Raw genomic sequence first — 20,289 nt, forward strand, 5'->3', positions numbered from 1 at the left:
GATGAACCTCAGACACATTCTCCTAAGTGAAAGAAGCCAGAGGCAAAATGCCACATTTTATGATTCCATCTATATGAAATGTCCGGGAGAGATAAACCTATAGAGACTGAAAGCAGAGCAGATTGAAGATGAGCAAATGTTCTTTGTGGGATGGAAACCTCCTAAAATTAGACCATGGTAAAGGCTGCGCAACTGTAAATTTACTGAAAATCATTCACTTGTACACTTAGAAAGGGTGAACTTTATAGAGAAGTAAATGATAGCACAACAAAGATGTTTAAAAAATAGTATCTCCTTATGCATGATCGCTTTGTAAACCTGCGACTTCTCTAATAAAGAAAAAAATAAAATAAAAAACAAAACAGGGTGTCTTAAATGTAACCAGTGGAGCTTAAATAAGCCCAGTGATCTCCACCTTAAGGAAAGGGGGGTGCCTTCCCTGGGGCCCACAATAAATCCCAATCTGCTGTTAAAATGTGGTGTTGGTCTCCAGGGATAAGAAGGGTGAGTGTGCAGCATACAAAAGCAAGTGGAAACAAAAAACCGAAATAATTGCCTTCTACCAAAGATGCCACACCATGCGCCTGGCTTTGGGCTGTCTGTCTGCATGTTTGAACACTGTCAAAAGCATATATCTAATTTAGTGTCTGGGCAGAAGCACATCTTTGCATTATTTATGGGAAAAGCTTTGTCAGGCAAATTGAGAATGGGAATCAGCAGCAGCATGCTTTCAGAACACTAAGATCATATCTCAGGCAATTTGCATATTCATTTCTTAAGTCTTTTCCTTGGCTCCTGTGGCCTCCTTTGAATTATTTTGTGTTTCTCAAAGCAATGGTGCGTTTTCCTAACAGAATTATATGGTTCCACATCTTTTATCAGTTTGTACTGGCTTTCCCCCATGGAGGCTGCTTTAGCGCAAGCTTTTGGAAAAGACCCCACGAGGGTGAGGAGATAATCCAAATAGAAAATGCATTCCAAAAAGTGACAAAAAGATGATTTTTAAAATTCTAGGTGGGGGAGGGGGACATTTTAAAACAGATAGTGAAATATAGAAAAATGTCTGTATAGGTAAGGCCATGACAACGAAAATACAATACTGCCAAACTAGGTACGCTGCTCCAATCAAGTATTTTTAGAGAAAAATGAGAATGTTCCATGGGAGACTGATACTAATGGGGGAGCAGCACTGGCCCCGGGAGAGGTTGCATTTCCTTTCCCGTGTTCCATTTTACCTGTCTGGACACCCCCTCTCTTTCTGGACTCCCATTTTCCCTTCTTGACCAGTGAAATAAATATCATTATTGTAAGCACCACAGTTGATCTGAAGTTAATTCCTTGGTGGCTGGCAGAGGTGAATGCCACTGGGTTTGTTCTCTGGAGCTGGACAGGCTAGGGCCATCCTGAGGGTTGGGTGTTGCAGTTGCAAATCTGGGGTTGGGGGAGGGAAGGGGGTGCAGTTGTCACCCAGGGCTGGGGGACAGTTGTAGGTGCCTTTTGGAGTTCTCTCAGGTGAACTTTTCAGCCCTATTCCTAACTCGGGTACTTCTGTAAGCTTGGAGGACCTCCAATGGCTCAGGCGTGGTTTTGAATCTACCTTTCTGCCTCTGGGCAACATCCATCTTTCACTCAAACCTCAGCGTTTCAGACTGGGAAAGAGAGTGAACAGTACAAATTAGTGGGAATTTTAACTTGTCCTGTTGCTCCAAAAATATTAGTCAAGTGTTCCCAAGTCCTATTTAGGCTCAATTTACTTCCCGGTAAATTGAATCCATGAAGGTAGGCTGCAATTGCAGGTGAAAGGCACTCCAGGGCTGTGGAGAAACCAGCACTTCTGGACATCACTGGGAGTTGTATAACCTGGCAGAGCCCCCTTTGGAAGCCGTTTTGGTAATATCTACTAATGTGCAACTCATATATATCCTCACTCACCGAGTAATGCCATTTCTAGAAATTTCTCCCACCTTCTCACAGGTTTGCCAAACAATGAATATACAACACTCTTCATGGAAACATGGTTTATAACAAAAACAGATGGGAAGTCATTTAAATACTCAACAGTGGTCCATCTCTACCGTGAAATACCAAACAACTTTAAGAAGAAACACTGAAGCTCCCTATGGACTGATAAGGAAAGAGCTACAAGGTACGTCATCTAGTGAAAAAAGCAAGGCAGAAAACAGATCGTAGAGAAGGCTATTTGTGCAAAAAATGGGACAAATATAAGAACATAAAGGTATATTTATATATGCACAAAGAAAACTCTGGAAAGATCCAGAACAAACAACAGTAGTTACTTGAGGGGGGTTTGTAGAAGAAAATCTGCGGAAATGAGGGATGGAGAAATTTCCCACTGTGTCTTTGAACTAGAAGAATGTATTAGCCATTCAATAATTCAGTAAATGAAATTAAATGGAAAAAGAAATACAACACTGTAAAGACTGTTTTCTGAAGTTTAAACATCTACCAATTAGGCTTATCCCCTCCTTTGTAGCTGGTTCTAGGTAAACTTCAATCCAGGCCCTTGCTACCTAAATAAAAACATCACTCTTTTATTCCAAAAGACAATTATTGAGGACTCACTAAGTACTAGCCACTAAATATTTAATATTGACTACTTTCGGGACTGACTGAGGGAATAAAAGGTAATGGCTAGAAATTTCACGTGGGCCAGCTATGATGTAGGAAAGGCTAAGAGAGAATTTAAAGTAGATTTGTGTTGACATCCCTCTTTTCAAAGTTCACTGCAAAAAATTTTAAGTGTTCCTGTGAGAGACATTCATGCGAATCAACATCTCTGTAAAATGTGTTTCAAACATAATTGTAAAACTTCAAAAATAACTATCCATATTTGATAGGCTGAATTAAACGGAAAGTCAGTATTTAAACACTGCTACCATGTTAAGAGACCTCAGAGATTTTGACTTAGCAGCTATTGCAAGCAGTGGTATTTAGTCAAACACCAGAAAAATTAGTATCTGTGCTGGTTTGAATATATTATGTCCCCCACAAAAGCCATGTTCTTTAATGCAATCTTCTGGAGACAGACTTATTAGACTTTTGATTAAGGTGGAAACTTTTGATTGAGTCTTTTCCATGGAGATGTGACTCACCAAACTGTGGATGACTCCTTTGATTAGATTATTTCCGTGGAGGTGTGGACCCCGCCCATTCAGGGTGGGTCTTGATTAGTTCACTGGTGTACTTAAGAGAGTTTAAGAGCCAATCCAGATGCTTACACTTGGAGATGGTTGGAGATGCAGACAGAAGGACTTTTGGAGGTGCTAAGCTATGAAGCCCAGGGTTGCCCTGGAGAAGCTAAGAGAGGACCCCCAGATGCTTAGAGAGAAATGCCCTGGGAGAAAGAAGCAAGGATGCACAGGAGCTGAGAGGAGCTAAGACAGATGCCCAGAGACATTTTGGAGAAAGCCATTTGAGACACAACCCGGGAGCAAAGGACAAGCAAACACCAGACTTGTGCCTTCCCAGCGGACAGAGGTGTTCCAGATGCCATCAACCATTCTTCAGTGAAGGTATCCTCTTGCTGATGCCTTAGTATGGACACTTTTATAGCCTTAGAGCTGTAAATTTGTAGCCTAATAAATCCCCTTTATAAAAGTCAGTCCATTTCTAGTATTTTGCATAATGGCAGCTCTAGTAAACTGGAACAGTATCCAATGCTTTCTGACAGACAGTTGCAACAATTATCGTGTATCAAAAAATGTAGGGAGTGCAAAAGGCATTCGTGACTTCACATGGTTTGATTAAAACTCAATTACATTTCAACAAGTTAGCCAATAGCTGTGAAAATCTCCCTGGGACATGGGCAGGGGTGTTTCCAGGTGGGTGGTCCAAGTGATATTTATCTGAACCATGCAGTTTAGCTGAAATCAATTATTCTGGAACATCCCAACTAAGGCAGTATCGTTCAATCGCAGGAACTTTAAAAGCTCAATGATTTTCCTAAAAATGCATAAAGATTTTACAATTACAATGAGTGGTAACAACACAAATGCTATACTTAGCCAAAAAACACCCAAACTGAAACCTCCACCCAACCGTTTTCTTACAGAATCTATCATTTTCCTCAAGAATCTAAAAATTCTGCCCATTTCCTGCAGAATCTCTGCTGCTGTAGCTTTCTGCTGACAGCCACTCTACTTGGAGCATCACACTGTGGGGGGGCAGGGTGGGGGGCTGTGTGCTCAAGGCTGTTTTCCTGACTCTGCTTTTGGAAAAAAGCAGCCAAAGGGCTATTTCCCCATTTTCCAATCTGAGGTCTCAATGGAAGCATTTAACCATCAGGTGTGCCAAATTAGAGAGCAAATGAACTTCCTCTTTCAGCTTGGGTGGGGGTGGGGGTGGGGGGTGGAGTTTAAGAAGTAACTACATTTAGCTATGAGTTCTTTTACTTGCCTGGAGATGGGTTCCCAGAGGGCACCTTACCCCAATCAGACTTCCTTCTCCTTTGCTGGGAAGGGTCCATTCTGTTTTTAGAATATACATTAAAACATTAAAAAAAATTTTTTAAATGAATCTATCCAAATCTAGCCAAAGGGATGCTACAGGAGAATAGGATAACTTAGAAGTTAGGATAACATGAAGTGTTATAAAGGAGAATTATATCCCAACTGCAGTGAAGAGGATATATTCTAAATAAGGGTATTTGTCATTAAAAACAGGTCACTGTCTGAACGCTCACTCTCCCCCAAGCCCCCTACCCCCAAATCATGATGCAAAACCAGTTATAAAACCAGTTATACAGTGAGTCAATGCAAATTTAAATTTATGCGATCAAAGCAAACTCTGGTGGTGGAATCTGGGATGAGCTCTGTTTGGAGGGTGTCCTGCAGTTCAAGTGATGTCTCCATCAGTGGTTCCCAGCATGCGGTCCCATCATCTGCATCAGCATCACCATCAGGGTGCAGGAACTTGTAAGAAATGCACCTTCTTGGCCCCACCCAGACCTGCTGAGCCATAATCTGGGAGCAAAGAGTGGTACTCTACTCAGTTTTTTCCCAAGCCCTCAAGTTATTTGGATACAGGCTCAAGATCACTGCTTGATGGGAAGCAAGTCAATAGCTCATCTTTGCCTGTCCCCCTTCCATGAACATGGTATACCTCTTGCACTTTGTTGGGTGAAGGGACTGGCCCTGGTGGCAGAAGGGGCTTTTGCTGGCTGGGAAAGCCCCTGTAGATCCTACCCCTTATATGTGGCTGTATTACCATATTCTTTCCCCCAGTCAGAGTCCTGGAGCCCCGAGGGTATCCCAGCTCAGCCACATGCAGATGGGGGGATGTGGGGATGTGGGGATGCAGTGTGTAAGTGGCCCTGGGCAGGTGGTGAAGAACGCCCATCTCCCCCCATAACCAGCCCTGCTCCAGAGCCTCAGGAAGTGCCAGGCTTCAGGTATAAAAATGTCATGGGCTTTGGGACCTCAGAGAGGCACAGGTTTAAAACCAAAGACCTTATTGAGATCATCCGCCATTAACTCCCACTCAAGATCTTAATAAGAGAAAAGCAATGCAACTGATTTCCATTATTTATCTGCCAATATCCATTCAAATTAAAATGGAGTTGTAGGCCCTGGGAAAAACCTCCCAACCCACTGAAAGGGCTCAAACCCAAGTAATACACAATTCAGCTCTCTCTTTCATTCAGTCCTCTACAACTGCAAGAGATTCAACCACACGTCCTGTTTCACTTTATTGGATACACCAGGTGTGGGATTTACAAATGAGATCCACAACGTGTCATGGGCTGCATACAGATGGCAAGTCTGTGGGCTCTGCCATCAGAGGGGTTCTGAAATGAATGAACCTCACTTATAAACTGTATAAAAATAAACAAACCAGAGATACAATTAGATGGTATCCCAAAGTAATGTAAACAGTTAAATTACGAAAGAATTATTTTAAGATCAAAATACTTTGAGGAAAATGGCATACAAAAAACATATAAATTACATTTAAGGTCTGTACATGATTCTTAAAAAAAAATTAACAATACTGTGTTCTGTACAATATTGCCTCTTTGTAACATTCCAAATTCAAGAAACAGGTTCCCTTGAATTCCAGAAAAGTGGGCAAGGTACATATGCAGTATAATTAAAACCATTTCACAAAAAAATACAAAATTCTGTTGGTTTCTTTTAAAGGCACTTTTTTTTTAATGTGGGAAACTTCCATTTCAGAAGACCCTTTTTCATCAGAACCTGCAGCAAAACGGGCAGCATGCTATTCTTGCAAATCTCTGGCTGCTGAAGGGAAGCTATGACGGGCAACGAGGCAGCAGAGAGAAAATGAACTTCCTTCATCCTTAAGACCAAAAGGCTAGGCGCTGTGGATTTCAAAATCCAAAGAGCCATCTTGCTGCTTTTTGCAGGCCCATTTGCGCAATATTCAATCCATGTACAATATGGAGAAAAGACATCACCTTATTTTCTTCCAAAGCCTATCCACTGCTTGCTACCGAGCTACCACTGGGATAAACTCAGGTGGCTGTGGGGTTTGCTGTACATCCTGCTTCTGATGGATATCACGTTGTGTGGCCGCCCACCTGCAGCCCTTTCTACCAGGGCATCACGCAGATGACAAAAGGAAAGCAGTGTTTCATGCACACCATCAAGTTGCAAAAACGCCCATTGGTACCTTGGGCTCAGCACACCTGCTGCAGTTCACGTCTCCTCCATGGCGCGAAGTTCCTGACCTGGTGGCTGATAAAGGTCCCCATGGAATCATGGAATCACGGTGGCAGGGAGTTTTCCCCAGGCAGGAAGTGCCACGGGCCAGCCCCCTCAGGCTTCCAGCTGGGCCTCAGCCTCGTCCATCTGCAGCGTGTCATTGTCCCCCAGCAACTCCGTCTCTGGGACCGAGCCCTCCTCCTCCTCCTCTGCTTCCTGCACGGGACTCTGGGCCACATCTTCTGGCGTGTTCTGTGCATTCTCGGCACCCTCCGAGAGCAGGGCAGCCCGGTCTGCCACGGATGTGTTGGAGGGCGCCGTGGTAACATAGCCCGTGCTGGTGGAGCCGCTGCCACTGTGGTGGGAGCCGGGCTTGGGGATCATCTGAGGGGGTCCCGGCTGGGGGGCCATTTGCATGGGGATCTGGACAGGGTAGAAATTTGGCAAGTAGGCCCCGTAGGCCGGCATGGGCTGGTACCCGTTGACGGGGATGTACAGCTGGGGCGGGGGCACCATGGGTCTGATCTGGCCCTTGAGGGGGATGAACTGGGGCTGCGGGAAGGGCTGGGCCTTCTGCTTGGGCCCCACGTAGCGGGCGTTGCTGACGTTGCTGACGGGGCTGGTGCTGAGGGAGCTCGTCTGCGTGGTGTTGCTGGCCCCCGAGGTCTGTGCCGAGCTGTTGTAGCTGGAGAGGTTGCCCCAGGCTCGGAGCCGGCTGTGGATGTCCTTGAAGCGGGGCCGCCGGTTGGGGAACTCGTTCCAGCACTCGATCATCAGGGCGTACACCCAGGCAGGGCAGTCGTCGGGGCACGGGAGAACCTGCCGGCTGCGGATCATCTCCACCACGTCCTGGTTGGAATACCCACAGTAGGGCTGCAGGCCGTAGCTGAAGATCTCCCAGAGGACCACACCGTAGGACCAGATGTCCGAGTCGATGGAGAACTTGCCGTACATGATGGCCTCGGGGGACATCCAGCGGATGGGCAGCAGCGAGCTGCCCATCAGTTTGTAGTAGTCAGCGGAATACACTTCCCGGAAGAGGCCCAGGTCTGAGATCTTCACGGTCAGCTTGTCGTACACGAGGATGTTGCGGGTCGCCAGGTCCTTGTGGACCACGTGGTGGCTGGAGAGGTACTCCATCCCCGAGGCGATCTGAGCGACGACGTGGACAAAGTCCGGGGGCTCCAGGGCCGACTTGACGGTCCGCTCGTCGTCCGTGCTGCCCACGTCGGAGTGCGGCGAGCGCATGACCAGGAACTCGTGGAGGTCGCCGTGGGCGCAGTAGCTGAAGACCATGCTGAGGGGCTGGTCTTTGGTCATGACCCCCAGCAGGCAGACGATATTGGGGTGCTGGAGCCGGGCACGCATGGTGGCCTCGTGTTTGAACTCCTCCCGGAGTGACGCCTCTGCTTTGTCCTTCAGCGTTTTGATGGCGACGGCCTGCGTCTGCTCTCCCGGGGTGGAGCCGAAGAGGTGGCCTTTGTAGACTTTCCCAAATCGGTCTTCCCCCAGCTCCTCCATGAATCTCACCGTGGACAAGCTGATCTCTTTGAGCTTGGCCTGGAGAGAAGAAAAGTCTGCATGAAACATTTCAGTCACTGTACCACCGGGAGAAACCACAGGGCCGCTGGGACGGGATTCTCGGGGGGCAAAACTCCTAGGGCTGCCATCACTGATATGAGCAGGCAGGTCTCCAAGCCTTGACCCTTTAGAGATCCAATCATCCAATAGCTCCACCTGCCTTGCACACTCTGCTCTTTGATTAATCTTCAGTGTGGCTCCGATGGGAGGATGCTAGCTCCTGCCTGGAACCTTCAATGGGTTCCAACCAGGCTACAAATTATGTCCCTTCAAAATATGGCCTAGATACCATTACAGACATCTTTTCCACTGGTGAGTGGCATGTGCATCATGCATACACACATACTACAGTCAAGCTTCACCCCAGGTGTCCCCAACTGACTCCTGGACTTTCCCAGCTGGGTTCCCTCCACACCCAACAAGGTCCAACCATGTCTGCTCATCACAGTAAGATGCAGTATCTTTTTCTTAGGAGACCCCTGGTCCTTTTCCCCCAACTTTTATTCACCTTTTGTGATAACTCTATTTTTAGAGCCATCCAGGCCAGTTGGTTTCTGGTTGTTCCCTGAATGGACTTGTCTGATTCTTTGCTCTTGATTGGATTCTCAATTCGATGCACGTTTGGCAGAAACACAACCCAGGTAGGACTGAACTGCACAGGACTTTTGGATGCCTCTTTCCTTCTATGCTGCCCCTGGGAACACTATGTTCTCCTTGACAGCCAGCCCCTACCCCACTATGGTAAATATTCAATGACTCCCTGGTTAAAGAGCTGGATGAGCCCACTGTCTCCCTGAAAACCTTGAAAATCCCCTCAAAGACCACCTGGGAATGATTTCCACCCCCCTAAAGCTTGCTATAAACATAAATGCCTTTTCATTGAAGCTGGCTGGCCATGACCCATTTTCTGATATAACTTATTTCAGCACGTTCTCCCCCTCCCCCAAAACTTTTAGAGTAGGGATAACTCTTCTGTGGTTGGCCTGTCCTCCAACTTCCATACAAGACTGTCACTCCATTTAAAGCAAAACCAACCCAACCAAAAGCGGGCCAGAAAATGGGTCGCAGTTCCAATCCCATAGAAACGCCACATCCAACCTCAACTTATGGGGACAATTTGAGCCTTCTTCTTCTGCTGTCCTTCTGCAGGTCATCAAGACAGCTAATCTGGGCCCTTGCTACTTGCACTGGTCTGGTTAGTGACTCTAGGTCTGTGAAGTCCAAACATTCCTGCCATTTATGTTCTAAGGACACAGATATCCTGATCTATTTTAGAGAAGAAACTGCAAAATGAATGATAGTTTAAGAGAATGATGTGTCTTGTATTGTAAATTAAGAAATCGAATGTCACGGAGGACACACAAGTAACCAGGTTAGAGGTTACACACGAAGGAACCACCTCTTTAAAATATGTAAAGCACGGAGACCTGTTTGTGCTGGTTAATGAGAGGCATTTCCAAGTCCTGGCTGGGAAGGGCCATCAGCTGTCGGCGCTGCGGGGTGGACCCCGATGCCTTCTGCTTATTCCGGCACATGCAAACCAAGAAGAAGAGGCACGCGATAACCAAGGGTATGGCGATGCTGGGAACCAAGATGTAGAGAATCCCCATTTTGCTGCTGTCTCGGGGACCTGGGAAGAGTAAACATTTTAATGGTTTTTTTCGGAAAAGGTCCCTTTTCAACTCCATCTCCACCAGCCCTCTCCCCACCTCTAGCTCAAATATTCGAATGCAAGTGGACACGGAGATACACTTCACAAAAGGGCAAAATTGCACACTGAACCTAAAAAATAATAATGCACCTAAAAATGTACACCCTGTTGTCTACTTTTTGAAACACAACTCAAAATTCCCCCTCTCCCCCTCCATGGAAACAAACTGGAATACATAGCATAAAAAAACTACATGAACCCCAAAAAGTCTTAATATTAATTTTAGCCACATATCCTTTTCTTTCCTAATGTCTCAATACCAGTGGAAATAGGTCCTCTGCTCTATTTAATTTTTATTATACTCTCATCAGCAAATGACAGGTTTAGGAAACATATCTGATACCCTTGTCCTTGGTGACTGAAACTTGGTACTGGGATGGTAAATAATCCTTTATTTTATTCAATATTTGAAAAAAAGTTTTTCTATAATGAGAATATATTCTTTTCTGATACTAATTAACATTGCATTTCATCAAAAAGAGCACTGGTAGCCTATGAGTTTGCGGTCCCACAGAATTATCCAACACAACAGTGTACAAATGGGCTCAAGAATTCTTAAAACACAATGGTGTGATGTCCAAATGATCTAAGGCTCCCAGGTATCATTCCTTCATTTTTCACAGTGAAAAGCAACTCTTGGTCGCCCTCTACAGGAGTCACACAAGAGGTGCACACTAATTATCTGTCTCTCGGAGCCACTCCAGGGACCCACAGGCGACTGGGGTAAGCTGAGTTAGTGGTGCTCAGAGTTCCAGGCTGGGTGGGCCCAGGACTGCCCTCCTTCCAGATTCCTGACTACCCGGAGAGGCCAAGGACATCAAAGTAATTACGATTTAGGAGCAGATGGTATGACTTAAGGGGTTGAACCATTTACCTAGGGGTGGTAGAAGATTAGTTCCCTAAAGGGCCCCTTTCCCACACCGCTAGAGAGCCGCAGGGTTCTACATAAGCAGTTTTCTCATTAGCCTTGCAAATAATTACATCTGTTAGTTACACCCATGAGTAGAGCTCCCCATCCGGAAGCAAATAAGTCACTTCTGGCGGATGTGAGAGCTGAGTTAATTCAGCTCCAAAAAACGAACCCTCCATTGAAATGCCTTAGTAAAAGACCACGTCGTCCCAAGCCCAGGCTTGCTCCCAACCCCAAAATAAAATAAAATAAAATCACAAACCAAACTCTCTGGGCTCCCCCAAGCAGTGTCCCTTGTAGAAGGGCCCAGAAATACATGTGCAATGTCTTGAGTGTAAGGGAGATTCTGGTCCATTTTTTCATTATGGCTAGAGGGAGATTCTATATCCTCAGAACAAGATCAGAAGTTTGAGCACTGTCCAAACATTTGGATGATCATTTATATGATTACTGTTCTTTTGATATACCAGTGAAACACACGCTTATTGGGGAAAATTATAATATCATAATATAAATAATAATAATATATAAATTATAATATTACAGATATGTGGGCTTTAGAAAGTGAATATTCCAAGTAAGCCTTTCCACCAATGCTATGGAACTGTTACTTAGGTGTTCACCTAAATTTTTATATACATTTTAGGTTGAACCATACAAAATGACTGATATTCAACTGTTTTGATATACAGAAGTTGTATTTTCATACAGTTCAATCAAATACCAATCTTAGACATAGGTATTTTTAAATAGAATAGTATCACCCGTAGTTTCCTGTTCTTGGTTTGTGGCTGAATGATATATCTGGACAACCTTTCATGTCAGCACAGATAAATCTATGCATTCTTTTTAATAGTTGCATAATATTCCATTGTATGGATGCATTTCAATGATCCTATCCAACCACCTAATGATAAACAGTATGTTTTCTATTTAGCTATTATAAATGATTCTGCTATGAATATCTGTGCATTTCTGCCCCATAAGTGCAAATATTTCTGCAAGATAAGGTTCCTAGAATTACTAGATCAAAAAACATACTTTTTTTTTCTGGGTAAATTTTCTTTTTAATTACAAAACTAACACCTGCTTGTCTGTAAACATGCCTTCTATCTCAACATTTCTGAAACTTTACGGGAAACTACTGCTAAAAGTCTGGTGTGTTTCTTTCCAAAATTTCTACAAAATATGGGTGTCTAGGTGTCTGTGTCCATACACATGCACTGTTCACTTATTTTTTTCTTTTTCCAAAAAGTCAGACATAGCACAGCTACTGCCCTACAACGTGCTTTTCATTTTTGCTTAACCGGACATAGTGTGCATCCTTCTTTGCCGGTCTAATTGTTCTACACCATGAAGTGCTGCCTCAAAGGGAGTGACAAGTTTGGAACTGCCAGCTTGTACTTCAGGAAGGTGATTAACGCCAGTTTTTATTCCGACCACAGCAGGGTAGGGGCACACTATGGTCTTTTGCGTAACACTGCTGGGATGAGGTTTCCAGGTGAACAGTGAGCTTTCATTTGCTTCTCCAATTAATTTCTCTTTATCAATTAGCTCATGGCATTTTCCACCAACCTCCTGCCACCTGGTTCAAAACTCTAAGACCCCAACACCTGCCTAAGAAGCACCAAATCTCAGTTCTCCAAGAACAATTTCTGTTGAAACAGAAATGATTGAAATACAGAGATAATCATTTTTCAGACTTTCAAACCATTAACTAAACTGTCTTTTCCTACCTATAATTTTAACAGAGTGGTGTGAAAGCTGAGAAAGTGTGGGAAACTCACACTGGGGAGACTGGGAATGGGGAGCAGGTTGGGAGCAGGAAAGAGTGTTTTGTTTCCAACTACAGACAGAGAGCTAAGGAGCTGGCTGTAATGGGAAGCATTTTTACTAATACTGGGAAATATTTACACTATAACGTTAGTGGAAAAACACGACACCAGATCAAATATCCCAGGGCCATACGCGGGAAAGGGCTGACGAGTACCCCAAAATGTAAACAGTGGTCACCACTGGGTGAAGAAATTAGGGTTGATTTGCGCACCATTCTTTAGGCACTTCTATATTTCAAAACATCCTATAATGAACAGATATTATTTTCATAAGCAGCAACGGCTCTGCATCAGACAAAAGTGACGGTGGTGGCTGTTAAGATGGGGCGTTACTGTCCCCACTCTACCCAGGACAAGGCTGGCAGTGCAGGGGCACATCCCCCAGCCCCCAGCCCCCAGGTCTCAGGTCAGGACAGAACGCTGTGCTCAACATTTAGTCAACACTTAAAAAAATAAAGAGAGAATACATACTACAAGAGGGTACGCCACAGAGTTCCATGCGTACGTTTTTATTCTGGGTAAAGCACCAGGGCCCTTCCATCTGGCCTCCGGGGTTCCGGCAGTAGGCGTGCCCCCCGCCGAGCTCTGGGAAGTCCGCGCTAGACAGGTGATGGCTGTGGGGGTGCTGCAGGACCCACACTTGGCACTGGTGCCCCGACTTGGTTGTGCTCGCCGTCCCTCTGTAGTCCGTGCCCGAGCCGTTGTAGCACTGGTGATCTGCAAGGGGACGATGCATTAGGAGCCCAGAAAATCAGGGGGAATAGCCCTTGTGGGAGGGGGGCACAAAGCCCACCCTTCTTCAATGATTTTAGAAAGGAACCCAAACCACTTTGCCTGTGTGGACTTGAGCTGGAATTTCCAACAGACTATAGGATCTTGCATAACTTCCCAGAAAAGCAACATTAAATAAAAAAAAAAGTCCCAAACCCACATATTAAACTGAGAATGCACCAGGGACATATATGGGAAAGGAAAATTTCAGTTATCCCAGGGTCCCGAAACCACCTATGGATCCACCATCACCCCAGAATAAGTGACAGCAATCCTGAACTCACACTCAAATGCACTAGAAACCAAAGCAAACTGTGCATGTGGAACGGGCACACACTTTGGCGTGGCCCTGCCACCTCGGCTGCCCACTTTGCTATCTGGTGAGGTGCCCCAGCCCAGCTATGTGGAAGCAGGAACAATGCATGTCCACCTCACTTCCACAGTGGACACCCAGAACTTTCCCTGACACCCTGGGGACATGCATTTGTTAAACATTTGCTAAACAGAGGTTTACATGGCACTTATCTTGAGCTGTACACTGTTCTAAGAATCTTCTAAATAGCAACTCACTTAACCTTCCTTTCAGTTTCACCCCAGTCATCCCCATTTAATGTGAGGATGCCGGAATTTAAGCAACTTGCCTAAAGTCACAGCATGCACCTAACTGCCGGATCCAGGATATGGACCCAGCTGTGGCTGGGTGACTTTGACCTGCCTGGTGGCCCAGGGCATGGTCAGGGCTGTCAGTTCCCTGCCCCATCCATGGAACTGACAGCCTAGTCAGAGAAGCAGAACCCAGCCCGAAGTCTCAGGGTGGGTCTGTCGGGGCTCTCCTGTGTAGCCCAGGTGAGGAAGGGGGTATCTTCTCTGGGTCCATCCCCCCTACATTATGGGGGTTCAGTCCTGATGAGGAAACCTCAGAGACTTCAGCAGAACCACCATTCCTTGCCACAGTCCCCTGCGGGGGACACCCCTCTTAGCTCTGCTAAGGGCTCACACTGTAGGGTTTACCAGACTTGGATGGGGGAAACCTGCCCTTCTGTCCTTTGCAGACCCCAAACAGAACCGAGCCCAGGCCTCAGGCTCGGAAGAAGAGAATTTAGGATTCCCCCCACTCCTGGACAGTTCTTGGGTCCAGTTCTTGGGTAGAAGGGTGTGTGATTTAGTCATGGATGATCCCCAGGTGCCTGAGATTCTGCTGGAGCTAGACCATGCCTCATCGCACTATTTCTCAAACTCAACTAAAGCTAAGAGTCATCCAGGATTCCGGGGGGGGTTCCGAACTGAGAATCTGAATTTCTTTCAGAGTACTTGACGTGGAAACTCACCCTGTCTCTTCAAATGCACCAAACAGTCCTTTGCAGCAGGAACTATGATTATTTCCATTTTTAAAGAAAATCTGAGGTTCAAAGAGGACCTCCAGTTTGCAAAAATAGGCAAGGGGCCAGCCAAGCTGGAGAGTGTGTGTCCCTGGGGCTGAAGGACTCCAAATTCCCATGCTCCTCTTACACCCCACTCCAGGGCCCTAGGCTGTGGGGTCCTGGCTGCGAACTGCCTCCTGCTTCAAGGCTGACAGTAGGGGGGGCCGCTGGGCGTTAACGAGCAAATCACAGGGGGCGCCATAAGACATTTCAGATCACCCAGTTTTACTTTCTGTACCCTGGGGGAGAATCTGGGCCCCAGGGACGCCTGCGGTGGCTGGGGGCGCACGGCGGGGGAGGCCCGTCCCCGCGGACACTCACAGCGGCCGAGCCTCTCGGCGGGGATGCCCACGCGCATGCAGCTGGCGGCCTCGGGGCTCTCGGGCAGGGGCAGCGCCTCGCACTTGGGCAGCTGCAGCTGCATGAGGATGAGCGGGTTGGAGCGGGCGATGGTGTACTCCTGGCGGCACAGGTCGCTCTCCAGCACCTCGCACTCATCGCGGCACAGCTCGCGGGGCTTGGGCGCCCGGGAGCGCTCGTCGCACAGCGGGAAGACGAAGTGGCAGAAGGACGGGATGGCGAACTGGGAGCACTGGTCCGACAGGTGCGTGGAGGTGCCGATCATGGTGAAGGCGGCTGGGGAGAAGGGCGGGACCCGGTGCTGCGTGAGGGCGGGCCTGCATCCCGCGTCCCTCCTCCCCGCACCCCGGCCTCGGGGTTCACCACCTAGCGCCCTCAACGCTGTGCATGACAAGAGCTCCCGGGAGCAGGGCTCCAGAGTGGCACCTGCTGCTCTGATTTGCCCCAACATCAAAAGTCCCTGGTCTTCGGACTTGGCTTCCAAACGTCCCAAGTGGGAACAAGAAAGAAGAAAAAGCAGGCTCAAGATCCCATAAAACTAGATGTTCCTCCCATGACAAGAAGATTCACATTGCAGATCGAATGGCCACCTCCTAAGCCTGTGAACTGGGGGTAGAGGGTTGCAAGCATAGGATGGCATTAGAAACCTTGGACCTGGAGGAGATCTAAAGGAGAGCGTAAGGAAAAGAGGCACAAGGATTCTGCTTGGGTCTTTCCAACATTCCCCTACACAGATGTTGGCTTTTAGTAAGCTAGTGCCGGAGCCCAATTCCAGCCCCGTCTCCGTTATTTTCTACATGACAGTGGATCGCTTCGTTCTTTCTGGACTTGTTTCTTTCTGTGCGACATTACAAGCTCTGCAAGCAAATGGCACAGAGAAGACTGAGAAGGACTAGCCTGGAAGCAGATGGAAGGAAGCCAGCAGGGAATGAAGAAAGTGTGTCCAGAAAGATGGAATATTGGCCTGTGACATGCCAGCTGGAGGGTGTAGTAGAATGACAATGAGAAGGGGACATTTGGTAAAATGGGTGTGCATCGACGATGAGTGGTGGGGAATAGTTCAAGAGGGTGGGAGGGGGCACAGTGGGGAGAGCAAGGGCACAAATCTTGAGGAGTTATGGGATAAAAGGGGAGCAAAAAAAAAAAGGGAGTAGCCAGGGAATAATCTGGGGGCAAGGTTTGATTTTTTAGGTGCGAGAAATTACAGGGTGATTGTATGTAATGGAAATGAACCAGGTGAGAGGAAACATTTGATGGGGAGAAAGAGCTGGGAGCATGGCCATGGGACTGTTGGCAGGAGAGATGGCAGAGTGTGACGGGATGGGGGCAGCTTGCTTACCCTCCCCACCACAGCCCCGGCCCACTTTACCCCTCCTTACCAAGAGAAAAGACCTGCTTCTAACAATCTGATCTTGGACAGCTGAGCAAAGAGAGACCCTTTTGCTGATACACCCTGCTGACACTGTGGTCTCTGAAAGCGGAAAAGAGTGAGTTGTGCTCCCCAGGATCACAGGAGAAGTTAGAATCTGGCCACAGATGACATGTATGTGCTATGCCAGGCGCAGCCAGCAGGTGGCGGGACTACCCCTTTATTCCTAGGAGACAACCATGCAGGCGTTGGCTTTATTTAATAAACTAGTGCAAGAGACCAATTCTAGTCCTGTCTGAATTATTTACTGTGTCAGGGGACCACTTAGTTCTTTCTGGGCCTGTTTCTTTATATGTAATATTATTTGTTGAGTGACACTGGGGAATGAAAAGTCCATACAAAGCCTAATAAAACAGTATGGAATTTGAATTGAGCCCACAAACCAGCCAGTCAGGGATGGGCTTCCAGGTAATCGGGTTGTATTGGCCTGATCATAAAGATCACTGAGTAGCCACAGGGGCAGGGGGCCCTCTGCCCCACATCATCTTCAGTCTTCCTGGTTTGTTCTGGCTGTTATTAAAACTGAGTAACTGAGTTTGGTACAGTTTCCCACAGTTAGTGGAAAGACCTGAGTCTCCAATCCCATTCGATCCTATCATTATAGATTTGGCGATGATGGAGAAGGGCTGTTGAAAAACGTGGGCCTGGACATCAGGCAGGTAAAGATGGTTTACGGATGGCAAACCTGGAATTTCTTTTAGGGTAATCAACTGCTATGATGTCATAACCGACCTTTTTAGGTTTTCTTCTCCTTCTCCCCTCAAAATGCATTGAGGGCTTATTTCTGAAAGTAAAATTTCGGGCCCCGAGGAGATCAAACAACTCATTTCTTAATTTTAATTCACATCCAGACAGAGTGTCACACAAAGAAGGTGTACTTTGTGCCTGTACCATGGGAAAGCTTACAGGATCCCTAGAGTCTCAAGAAATGTAGTTTTTTAGTAAGCAAGCGGTAGGTACTCCGTTCTCCAAACTCATTCTTTACGAGGCTTAATTTTTAAACCACAGATAAGTCACTCAGGAGCAACTTCAAATTTATTTTTTCAAAAAGCCACCTATCTAGAGAATCCTCATTCTAGCTTTTTATTCCAAAACCTCCAGAAAACCAGGCTGCTTGGATATCTGAGTTGTTTGAACCTTTTAATGAATTCCTGAAAAAATAATTGAGGAACCATCTTGGGCCTTGAATCAGTGTTTACAAATCATTGAGATGCAAAATTAATTTAGGTGGCTGCAACCAGCATTTTATGAAACAGAAGAGAAGATATCAGAGTTCATGGTTCATGCTAAGGATTGTGACTAACTTTTTTCTTTAATGAAATAGAACTGAAGAGGAAAAACAAAGTACATTGTGTTTAATAAGGGTGACTGTTGTTTCATGTAACCCTTGTTTCAATTTTATGAACGGATGTATGTGTACATTAAATCATGATGTGAAATATGTCGTCTTCTAAAAGGTTTGAACAGTTCTGCTTTGAATGACATAATACAAAGCTTTTCTAGTGAGTGAAACCAACGTATGCCAAACATTTTCCACTGGACCAAGATGGAGCCTCCCAACTTCCTCTAAGTTCCATGGCTGCTTTTTCATTTCTTGTTGGGTGCCTGCTCCCCTGTCTTCTGGGAGATCTGTAGCAGCATGGACTAGGCTGACCCTTCCATGACCAGAGTGAACTTAGACCACCTAGTCTGAGGAGAAAAGGCAAGATCAGGTGTCCACTTTTTGGAAGAGAATTTCAGAGACACCTCCATGAGTTTCTAACTCAGATCTTCATTCTCGCTCCCTTACCCAGGCAGTGCTTTGCAGCTCCCTCCGCCCCTACCAGAATCTCTCATGTACTTCAAGCATCAGAATTTTTTGTAAGATCACAGGTGATTCTAATGTGCAGCTGGGTTCAAGAACTACCATGCTGATAAGCCAATTAAACTGAGCTGCACCTGGCTTCTCCAAAAGATTTTTCTTGTTCCTTATGGGGTCTGGGGAGAAAAATGTGTGGGTGACTGTGGTGAGAGCAGGAACAGGAAGGGAAATTTTCACTTCTTCAGGTCTCAAGGGCTTTTGCTCAAGGAAGACTGTGCCCATTTGTAAGGGATGGCACACTGAGGGCTAAAGACCAACCAGAGGAGTTAGGTTCCAAGAGACTGAGGACGAGCAACTTCCTTTCCTAAATGATCTGCTGTATTTCTCAGAGTGTGGACCAGATACCCGAAGACCTGACTTTGTTCTCTAGAAACTGAGGACTGAAGAAGATTTGTGAGGATTTCCACTGCAGAGTGCCCCATCACCAAGAACCCGGAAACCTGCGCTCCTGCATGGCGGAAATCAGGCTCATGCATCCTTTAACCAAACATGACTTAGCAAGTTTGCGAGAGTCTGGAAAAGTTGAACCAAGGAGAAGTGAACCTCAGTAAATGTCAAAGGTGCTGGGGCTGCCTGTGCTGGGTGGCTAGCTCTGTGAAAAGAGACCGTTTTGCCATGAGGGACCTCACAGCGCTCCGATGGCCAACATCAGCAGGTGAATTTATATTCTAAGCAATTTGCATTTGCTAATTTAAACAGGCACATTAGGAACATTTTCAGGCAAAGTATTTTAGCAATTGCAACCACTTCTCCAAAAAGGTTTCTGATTCTCTTTTGCAAGAGGGCTGGAATGGGGACTCATTGTCTAAGTACAAGGATAACAAGGCTGCTGAGTGATAAAATACACAAGTAACTATTGTCTCCCCGGCAAGAGGCGGGCTGTGTGCATGCTTATAGTTACAACCCAGGCATGCAGCGCCTACCCGTGATTCGGTTTTCAATCTCCCCCTGCATCTGGAGGGAGTCCACATAAATGGTCCGGTTCCCAATGAAGCGTGCACAGGCAATTCCCCGGTAGGGCTGGCAAAATCCATCCTCGTGATAGTCGTCCCTGGAAAAAAAAACACAGACAGCTGGTAAGCACACTGGCAGGTGTTTAAATATCCCTGGTGATTTTTTTTTTTTTTTAAATCCAGCATCTTATGATCCAGTAGTAGCACTCCTTAGGATTTACTAAAATAAGCTAAAAACTTATATCTACACAAAATTCTCAAAAACTGCAAGCAACCAAGATATCCTTCCATAGGTGAATGGATAAACCAACTGTGGTACATCTGTGCAACGGAATATTATTCAGCAATAAAAAGAAATGTGCTATTAAGCCACAAAAAGGTATGGAGGAACTTGAAATGCATGTTGCTAAGAGAAAGAAACCAGTCTGCAAATGCTACACACTGTATAATTCCAACTAAATGACATTCTGGAAAAGGTAAAACTATATAGAAAGCAAAATGATCAGTGGTTGCCAGGGGTTCAGGAGGAGGGGAGAGGGATGAATTGGTGGAGCACGGGGAATTTTTAGGGCAGGGGATCTATTCTGTATGATACTGAAATGGCAGATAACATGGCATTAGGCATTTGTCAAAACTCATAGAACTTTCCAATACAAAAAGTGAACCCTAATGTAAACTGTGGACTTTAGTTAATAATAATGTATCAATATTGGCTCATCAGTTGTAACAAATGTACCACACTGATGTGAGATGTTAAATTCCAGAATGAGGGGT

General features: G+C 46.0%; 1 protein-coding gene across 1 annotated transcript in view; it reads right to left on the bottom strand.

Moving 5' to 3' along the window:
- Positions 1-5,700: 5,700 nt before the first annotated feature.
- Positions 5,701-20,289, bottom strand: part of ROR2 (receptor tyrosine kinase like orphan receptor 2) — a 258,944-nt gene continuing 244,355 nt past the window's right edge. Inside the window, exons 5-9 of the mRNA XM_037798256.1 lie at positions 19,486-19,613; positions 15,234-15,548; positions 13,192-13,437; positions 9,692-9,894; positions 5,701-8,243 (exon numbers count right to left, since the gene is read on the bottom strand). Of these exons, the coding sequence (XP_037654184.1) occupies positions 6,798-8,243; positions 9,692-9,894; positions 13,192-13,437; positions 15,234-15,548; positions 19,486-19,613 (2,338 nt within the window). The 3' untranslated portion in view covers positions 5,701-6,797. The remainder of the gene's footprint in view (positions 8,244-9,691; positions 9,895-13,191; positions 13,438-15,233; positions 15,549-19,485; positions 19,614-20,289) is intronic.

The sequence above is a fragment of the Choloepus didactylus genome, chromosome 10, assembly GCF_015220235.1.
Source record: "Choloepus didactylus isolate mChoDid1 chromosome 10, mChoDid1.pri, whole genome shotgun sequence".
Lineage (NCBI taxonomy): Eukaryota > Metazoa > Chordata > Mammalia > Pilosa > Megalonychidae > Choloepus > Choloepus didactylus.